At 38.2% G+C, this 9,467-nt stretch overlaps 1 protein-coding gene across 3 annotated transcripts; it reads left to right on the top strand.

The window, feature by feature from the left end:
- The first annotated feature begins 5 nt into the window (after positions 1 to 5).
- TYW5 (tRNA-yW synthesizing protein 5) lies at positions 6 to 8,572 on the top strand. 3 transcript variants are annotated; one of them, XM_062002579.1, is made up of 8 exons: positions 6 to 332; positions 1,225 to 1,379; positions 3,725 to 3,794; positions 4,672 to 4,716; positions 5,214 to 5,351; positions 6,164 to 6,251; positions 6,757 to 6,873; positions 8,198 to 8,572. In XM_062002579.1, the coding sequence occupies exons 1-8, from the start codon at positions 246 to 248 to the stop codon at positions 8,452 to 8,454; spliced, it is 957 nt and encodes a 318-aa protein (XP_061858563.1). In that variant the 5' UTR covers positions 6 to 245; the 3' UTR covers positions 8,455 to 8,572. The 3 variants fall into 3 exon arrangements, with proteins under 3 accessions (XP_061858563.1, XP_061858564.1, XP_061858565.1); XM_062002580.1 differs by lacking the exon at positions 4,672 to 4,716; XM_062002581.1 differs by lacking the exon at positions 5,214 to 5,351.
- The last annotated feature ends 895 nt before the right edge of the window (positions 8,573 to 9,467 follow it).

Genomic DNA, 9,467 nt, shown 5'->3' with positions numbered 1-9,467 from the left:
GGCCGCTGTCCCGCCCCGCCCCGGCCGTCGGAATTCCTGCTCCGCCCAAGCGGAGGGGTGGCGGAAGGCCTGAGTGATCGGCAGTGTAGATCGCACTCAGAGAACCTGCCTTCAGGAGAAAGGAGGATTTTGCTGGTCCTTGTTTAGCAGGGGGAGGCAGGGAGCGTTTCTTCGCGAGAGCCCTTTTTCCGGAGGGAGCGGGGGGAGGGCCAGCACGGACGTGGGTCAGCGGCGCGGAAGCGGCGATGGAGGGGAGGGAACCGCTGGTGGTCTCGGTGGCCCGGCTGGCCGGGGTCACGCGGGAGCAGTTTCTGCGTGACATCTACCCGCAGGTACGGCTCTGCCTCGCGCCTCCGGCAGGGGAGGGCTCAATGGCCACAGTGGGCCTGAGCCATGTTGTTAGCGGGGCCCCAGTGTAGCGGCTGGGGCTATAAGGGGAAGAGAAGAAAGAGGACCGAAGTTTTCCTCTGACACCTCGCCTGGCAGACAGACCGTAAGGTTTGGTTGTGTGTGGTTTCCTGAGAGGTGTCGTGATCGATTGTGAGTTTTTAGGAGCAAGGAGCTTCTACAGGCAAATGCCTCTGAGCTGCTGAAAAGCTCTGATAGCTGATCTCTTTTCTTTGACAGTGGTTCATACTGATTGCTGGTTGGGTTGCTGCGTCCTTCTTTTTTTCTTCAAGGTCCCAATAAAGCAAAAGTGTCTTTAGACCGGTTTTTGTGTGTATGATGGATAAAACCTGTTCATGGTTTGTTAAGGAGCCTTAATATAGATGAAATGGGTTCTTTCACGAGAATATATAGCACTACCATGTCCCACAGGCTACACCTTAACTGTATCATCCTTTGTCTATTTTCTTCCAAGCTCTGGCTAGAATTACTAAAAATATTCATTGGTCTAGCTAGATTCCTCAATGACCCCAGCACAAAGTGAGTGTTAAAATTGGCTTTGCCTATCCATATTCTTCTTTACCCCACTAGGAAAGAAGATATAGTAAGTAGAGAAAGTCTCACAGATTTACTGTCTTTTGTTTTAACAGTCAGCATTCTGATTGACATTGTTTGTGAACAGATCAGTTGTGACTGTGTAGTGGGTCCTAATATTCAAATGACTTGTTTGTATATATTTAGTTTGAAAAACTAATTCTGAGGTTTTTTTCTGCTGGATGCTACAATTGTTTCACCATTGGTTTTTTTTGGTTTGTTTTTTTTTTCTCTTCTCTTTAGAGAAAACCAGTAGTGCTAAAAGGAATGGAACTGGGCACTTGCACAACCAAATGGACTGTAGATTACTTGAGTAAAGCTGAAGGATCTAAAGAAGTAAAGATTCATGTTTCTATGGTGCCACAGATGGATTTCCTCAGTAAGAACTTTGTGTATAGGTACTTCATTTCATTTTAAAAGCATGTGCTTGTAACTTTTAGACATACAGTGCATCTCTTTGAAGATGAGGGTGAGAATATGAAGATACTTTATGAAAACTTTAGATTATGTATCAAAATGCTGTTCTTGATTTCCCCCTTGTCATAAATATCTCAACGCTGAACAAATACTACAAGGATGAAAGAAGGGACCAAACAGGGCCTTAAAAGTGATGGCATGAAGAAGTGTTATAAAGATATTTTGACACAGTGGTCTTGTAGGAAATTTGGGCATGGCATTAATAAATACCAAAGTAACCACTCCTTGATACTAGGACATATGCTATTTTGTTCTAATCATATGGTGTGTTTTCAATGTTGCTGAATAGTGCTAGTTTGTGAACTTACAATGTGTCTGAACCACTTTGAGTGTGGGCATGTAGCAAGCGTGCTATTCCAGTTCTAGAGGGATGTTGGTAATTAAAACCAGGCTCGTTCCAAAGTTAGCATGTGCAATTCTCAGAATGTTCAAACTACTGGATATCAACACATCTCACCAGCTCTTTAATCACATAAACTCTTCATCTCCCCTGAAGTTCCTCTTGTGTAGCTACCAGAAAATTTGTTCAAAGTTCAGTCATTGTGTTGTTCTTCAAGGGAAAATGCCTTTATTTTAGTTGTTATTTGTTTTCCATAAGTGGGAATAAGATCAGTTTAGTCTGTTAAAAGCTGAAGCATACAAAACACCCTATCACTGTGCTATATTCTGCTCGCTGCGTTATCTCTGCATTTCCTTTTCCCCACTTTATTTTGTGTATCTCTTACTGTGAATTCACATACAGTTGAACTGGTGTGCTAGTTTTAGCAGGCTTGTAGACAGCCATGGGGATTCTTCATTATAGCGGGTGTTAGGACTGTCATCTACTTACTTGAAGTTGAGGAGGCTTTGACCCTTTATGCAGCCAGCCTTCCATTCTAAAATGAAGGGAGAATAAGTAGAACTAAAATAATGGAAACACTGAGGATTTAACATGCAGTTCCCCAAGTTTAAACAGATGCACATTGAGTAGTACTGCAGTCCTGCAGTAAGTTGGATGCCTCTGCCCTGTCTTTGCGTAGTTCTGGAACTCATTCAGCCACTTTGTGATATGCTGCAGAAATTTGAATGTTTCTCTGCTGTTTTAGCTTTGCAAGCAGGTTCACCATGAGGTTAGATGAGTGCCAGTGCCACATAAGGGACGAGATGGGATGATTAGGGTTGACAACAAGGGCAGAGCTGTGGCAGAAACAGCAAGCATCAAGTTTAAGCTTTCATGGACCTGTTCTCTCAATTTCTTCAGTAGCAATGTAAATGGGCATTTAACAGCTGAAGTCAGAAAGCTGGATTTTGTTTGTTTTTCCATTGATGTGGTGGTTGTATTTGACTATTACAAACAAGTCTAAAATGTTTAGAGAAGTGGTTTAAATAGTGTCACACCCAGGTCTCATTCTGAGAGAAGGATAACAAGATCATGAAAAATTTTATTTGAGGTTAGTTTCTTCTTAACCCTAGGTACTTCATACTTGCTCTGAAATTTGATGTTTATGTGCAATATATTCATTATTCAGTGACACATAATGTGAGATGCTGAGCAGAGTGAACATAACATTAAATCCATAACATGTTATTCGTAACAATGAATGTGTGTCCTACTACTGCTTGTGCTTGTTTTGCCATCCAGTCATCAACTGATGCCAAAATCTGTAATCCTTATGAAAAGCTCCCATTATTTAAATAACTATGTAACACTTCCTTACTGCTAGGGACAGGCTCTAATGCCCAGTGATTCTCTTTGAATCTTCTGAAGTTGTCTTTGATAAACTGAAGGAAAGCTGTTAAGAAACATTTCCTGTGTTTTGCTCAGCTGAGGTAGCACATATTTTAAAAAAATAAATAACTGGAATAAATTTTACCGATCTACAAATTAAGTTATCTGTATTCATACTTAAATTTATAGCAGAAAATGTATAAACATATGTGTATTACTTGCAGTAGTTTTCTTGATGCTGAACTTTTCTGCAAATTTATAGAAATGCACAATAAACAAGCTTAAAAGTGATTCTGTTAGGATATACATTGGAACAATTTACTAAAGCAGAGAGGTTTTTAAGTGTAGGATTTCTGTCTTTGTAGAACTCTTAAAACATATACTACACATACTGATTAGTCACCATGTGAAATGAAAAAGAAAAAAATCCAAAAAAATCAACATATTGCATCTGAAGTTCTTCAGATATGGTAAAGGAGCTTATGATTTTAAACCTAGCATTTAGACCATGTGTTGTTACATTGATTCATTATGTAAATTTAAATATTTGTATTTCAGAACTCTGCCTTTTGATGCATTTGTACAAAGAGCAGCTGAAGTCAAACACAAGGAGTACTTTCTTTCTGAGGTAATTTCCTTAGTGTCAACAGTTTCCTCTGTCAATTATTTTGCCAGTGTGTTGAGGGGAAATTGATGAATTGTAATTTAAAGTCTTAAGCATGTAAAGCACTTGATCTTAAGTTTAACTATTCTGTGTGGCTTGGAGAAAGTGAAAAAATGCGGGGAGAAGTAATTTTTCTTGGAAGTTGTTTTGAATGTGCACAGTGTGGTTAACTTCATTCACCCTGTTTCTGTTAACAAAAACTGCTTACAAGAGCAAAAATTCCAGCTTAAAGTTTAGAAGTCAAACCTTGCTTTAGGACAGTATCATTTATGTGTTTTGCAAGAAAGTGTCATGAAGATACTTTAGAGTTTGATTACATCAAACACAAATACAAATTTATTGTAACATCATTTATGAGTAGCAAATGTGCAGCTATCTTCATGTATCAGTATTCAAACTTGGGATTTTTCAGATGACTTTGGTTAGGAAGCAAACAGTTCTGAGTATAGTCATGCTTTTCACGTTTTATGCTACATGGGAAGCTGTAAGTTTTTAAGCCAATTGAAATAGCTTCCTGCATCAGTGTTCTGATGAACTTAAAATTATAACCTGCATATGCTTTGAATACGTTCAGTAACAGCAATGCTGAAGCAGTTGACAGATCTCCCCACACTTTTCTATTTTACAGTATTTTTCCCATTTCTTGAGATGAACAGCAGGGTGCAGTAGCGTAAAGGCACTGTTAACAAAGTAACTGAATTTGCAAATGCCACTTATTTGTACCATATTTTAATGAAGTCCTACATTAGATTAATGAGAAAATACAGACTCTTTGTTTAAACGTGTTGGAGAATTGATCCATTTTTTAAAAATAATAGTTACTTTTTTATATTCCCTTCAGGATGAAAAGTACTATTTGCGATCAGTTGGTGAAGATGTTAGGAAGGTGAGCATATTAAAAAGTCACAGTTCAGGAGTATTTTTAAGAGCCTATTGTCATCTGCTGGCTGTGTAATGCAGGCATACAACTTGTTTATGGTCACTTAGCCTATGAATCTGACTAGATTTAGGCCAGAATAAGTAAACCTAAATGTCTAAAATAGTTGCTGTTATGCAAGAGCTTAGCTCATCACTGAAGAGTACATTCCTCACCTCCTATTCTTGAACTTTGTTGTAAACAAACATAAAAGGATTTCTGATGATCTGTTGCGTTTTGAGTGATTTCTAGCAGCCACAGTTCAAAGCAGCTCAGTAGCTATTATTAATATTGTTGACCAAGTCAGTGCTGAAAGGGTGAACACCAAAAAGCATCATTATTTTTAGCTGTTCACCAATGCTGAAGTTCTAACCCCATGTTTCATATAATGGGAAATGATAGTGAAGTGCTCCCTTACTTTAATATGCATATATGGTTCTCTAAGAGTGATGTCCTTTTTGTCTCAGGATATTGCAGATATTAGAAAGCAGTTTCCTATTTTGGCAGAAGATGTTCAGATTCCAGAATATTTTGAGAAGGAACAGTTTTTCTCTAGCGTCTTCCGCATCAGCTCAGCTGGATTACAGTTATGGACACATTATGATGTAGGTAATACATGTGTTTGGCATAAAATGCAGATGGCATTATGCAGTTGAGATGCTAGGGTGCAACTCTGACAAAGATCAGTTAATGACAAACCACATCTTTTGAAGTTGTGAAATGAATCACATTCAGTGGTAAAGTGATTTTTAAATAAAGGTGTTGTGTGGATGGAATATTTTACTGTTTTTTGTCTAACTCAATGCTTCTAATGTTGTAACATTCAACATTTTTGTCTTCAAGATTACCTTACTTTTTTTTTTTTTTATGTCAATGGCCAAACTGCTGATAATTGTACAATTGTACAATATAATAGATTCCAAATTAGATTGTCTTCTAATGCTGCTCAGTGTAATTCTGAATAAATACATTTAAAAGAAAAAAGTTTTTTTTAGGAAGAAGAATCCTTTATCAATAATAGTCAGTAAAATTAGGTAGGGGTAACACTGAAAAGAAGAATCCCAAATATATTTTGCATTATATTTTGATGGATTACAAGTCTAAAGTATGGTATGCCTTTGTGTCTTAAGAGAGAAGAACTTGATTTCCATTTAAAGAAAATGACAAAAGTTTTTGGAAGGCAATATTGTGTTTATATAGATATACTATTTGTCAAGAACATGCAGCTAAGAGGATGAAGTATCTCACATTCTTGGGTTTTTCGATTAACTATGTGTGGGAGCTCCTTTAGCTAAGTCTTACCATGTGAAGGTTTTAATAATTCCCTCTATTAAGCTGATGATATTTTATATTAGTGTCAGGCTATGTATTAATTCTTAACTCTTGGCTGACATCTCTCATACTATGTTCATTCCAGGTAATGGATAACTTCTTAATCCAAGTAACAGGGAGAAAACGAGTTGTTTTGTATAGTCCTCGTGATGCACCGTATTTATATTTATCAGGTATGCATGGCATGTCTTATATCTAGTTCAGACTCTGGTGATTGTAGCTGCTGTGTTGCACTGTAGAAAAAAAGTCACAGCTTGATATAAAAGAAGTCGTTTGGTCCCTTAACTCTAATCCTGTTTGCTTTAGTCAAAGCTGTCATTTTAGTGGGGCAGGCTGGGAAATTTGCAGAGGAGCACAGCAGCTTTACCTGATTCTGTTTTCAGCACCTAACTGTGGAGGAGTATAGTGTTCTGTCTGGATTCAGAGTGGTGTTTTAAGTGTCAGGGAAAGTGTCTTTTAGTGTTAGTAAGTTTGCTGTTACAGGAGAAATGTAGAGAACAGAACGTCTCTTCAGTAAATGAGCAGTGCCATCAGGTTTCCCTGGTTTTAGAATAGTTACAGAACAATAAACCTGTATGAAATATGACTCATGAACCACCATTTCCACCAATGTAATAATATTTTCTTACTCTGAGAAGACTAGAGATGATTCTTCATTACTTCTGAAAACTTTCCTAGGTACTAAGTCAGAGGTGCTGGATGTGGATAACCCAGACTTAGAGAAATATCCCCTTTTTGTGAAAGCCAAGCGCTATCAATGTTTTCTGGAAGCAGGAGATGTGTTATTTATTCCAGGTAAGTAACAAATGGTTCCTGACCACATTGTGGTTTTTTGAAGAGTTTTGTTTGCAATTTCTTATTTCTAGGCATGGCAAGAACTTACATTCTTACATTCTAGGCATTCCTGTGTTAAAAATAGGAGCATCTAAAGACATTGGCAAAACTTACCTACTTCCAACTTTACTAATTAGCCTAAAAAAGCCATTATTATATCTACCTACAAATCTTTTCTTCCCTCAAGCTCACACTTTGTGTATTAATAGATTAGCACTGTAAAATTAACTTGTGAAATCTGAAATTGCTTCAAGTCACTTGAGTTTTCTAATGACAGAATTTGAGTGAAGTTTCTGTTCTTTAGCTCTGGCACTTTAAGAACTGAGAGGCACGTGATTTGATGAGAATAATGGATGGTAGAGTTATTGGACCGTCTAGAAATTTATTACCTCTGGGGAATGGAAAGACAAGACATAATCGTTTTTCAGCACAATCGGAAAATATGAAGCTGCTTCCTGGACTGAGATAACAAAATTCTGGTGATCGGGAAAAGGCATTTGAGTTTGTCAGCAGGTGTGCTGGTCCAAACTTGAGACACACTCAGCACTTCTAAGAATGACTGGGGAGCATAGGGATTTTTGAGTCCGAAGAATGGTGCTGGCTTTGTCAGCATTCCAGAATGCATAGCGCTTAGAAAAAAAGATGTTCCTCGGGAAACGTGTGTGGCAGTAAGCTTTTCTGTGTCTTCAGCACATACAAGCAATTAATCTGCAGTAAGCAGTGTTCAGTCTTTCAGCTTAAAATAGAAATAGGATAAATATACCATATAAAATTTATTTTTAAAATGTACTAGATGAGGCAAAAATTCCTTTGCTTCCTTACACAGCCATGATGATTCAACTGAAAAGCCTCATGACCTTACTACAAAAAGACTAGCAACTTGCATGAGTGACCTTGCTGACACTGATGGTTTACATCAATGCTTGGACAATCTGTGCAAGGTTAGGGACTGAATCTATGAAAATAGATATCTGCGTTCAGAGTAGAGTGAGGCAAAGAGAGAAGATGTCTTATTTGCATCCTGTGCATGCTTAGTGTTTGCTTGGAGTATCTCTTTATAATTCAACAGATTTAACTTTTGTGTCAAGTTATACATCAATATCGATGTCTCAAAGAACTTCCAAAATCTGGTACAATGCAATATATTCAGGGATGAGTACCTGTAACTAAAAAATACAGTATTCAGGCTTTTCTTCAGTTAGATTTAGGCAATTCTGACATTTCTTAAGAGTCATATAGAAGTTTCAGATAGTAATTTTAATTTTAGATAATCTTCTTTTTACAGCTTTGTGGTTCCACAATGTAATTTCTGAGGATTTTGGAGTGGCACTGAATGTCTTTTGGAAGCATCTTCCTGCTGAGTCCTATGATAAGAGTGATACTTACGGAAATAAAGATCCCACTGCAGCCTCCAGGGCCATGCAGATCTTGGACAGGGCCTTGAAAACACTTGAAGAACTACCTGAGGAATATAGGGATTTTTATGCTCGTAGAATGGTGTTACGCATCCAAGAAAAAGCCTATAGGAATGATTATGGATAAAATAACTCCTTGTAATTCAGCAAGCTCCTGTGAAAGTAGAAAATTGTATTAATATGAAAACTGTCCATGTGTACATACATACACTTTCTGTAAGGCTAATAAAAACTACATTGATAAATATTCATCTATAACAGTTTTCCATCTGCAGTGATTGCAGTCTGCTTTATTTGGAGATGGTCTCTCCTCTAGAAAAAGGCATACATTTGCAATGTCTGCACTTACAGCTCTACCTTTTTTGGATGTCCTACTTAAAATTTTTTTGAACAAAGGTTTTGATGTCTGGGCTGGACTGACAGCACGTATGCTTAGAAGTAATTGCATGTCTTCCTGAATGTTACCCCATTTGCTAAAATTTAGGAAAGCCATAGTGGTTTATGAGGAGGTCCAGGAAAGCCATCGGTGGTGGTTTCACAGTCATGGTTTCTCTGTTAATAGCCTGGTAGTAACTGGAGAGTTTCTGCTCCCCCTTGTGGTGAACTTTAGAGTGGGCATGGGAAAAAAGCAAAAGCTCATCACACGAGGTTAAACTTAGAATTGTGCAGCAGCTTAACTGCAAGGTAAATGTTTTAACCCTCTTCTAGCTCAATAATATATTATGTAGAAAACCTTGTTTGTCATTGCCCCAGTGCAGTCAGGCAACATTGCTGTTTCTGCAGCTCTGAAATCATAGAATCGTATCACAGAATGGTAGGGTTTGGAAGGGATATGTAGAGATCATCCAGTCCAGCCCCCTTGCAGAAGCAGGTCCACCTAGATCAGGTGACACAGGAACGCGTCCAGGTGGGTCTTGAAGACCTCCAAGGAAGGAGACTCCACACCCTCCTTGGGCAGCCTGTGCCAGGGCTTCATCTCCCTCATAGTAAAATAGGTTTTTCTTATGTTGAAATGGAACTTTTTGTGTTCCAGTTTCATTCTTTTACCCCTTGTCCTGTCACTAGATATGGTGGAAAAATGGGATGCCCCAACCTCCTGATATCCATTTATGTACTAATAAATACTAATGAGATCCCTCC

This window comes from Colius striatus, chromosome 9, assembly GCF_028858725.1.
Source record: "Colius striatus isolate bColStr4 chromosome 9, bColStr4.1.hap1, whole genome shotgun sequence".
NCBI lineage: Eukaryota > Metazoa > Chordata > Aves > Coliiformes > Coliidae > Colius > Colius striatus.
This window is presented reverse-complemented; position numbering and strand designations above follow the sequence as displayed.

Coding starts and splice junctions, on each gene's coding strand:
- TYW5 (XM_062002579.1), top strand. CDS start 246: ATGGAGGGGAGGGAACCGCTGGTGGTCTCGGTGGCCCGGCTGGCCGGG. Junction 5,352..6,163: donor AGTTATGGACACATTATGAT/GTAGGTAATACA, acceptor TGTTCATTCCAG/GTAATGGATAACTTCTTAAT. Junction 6,252..6,756: donor ACCGTATTTATATTTATCAG/GTATGCATGGCA, acceptor AAACTTTCCTAG/GTACTAAGTCAGAGGTGCTG.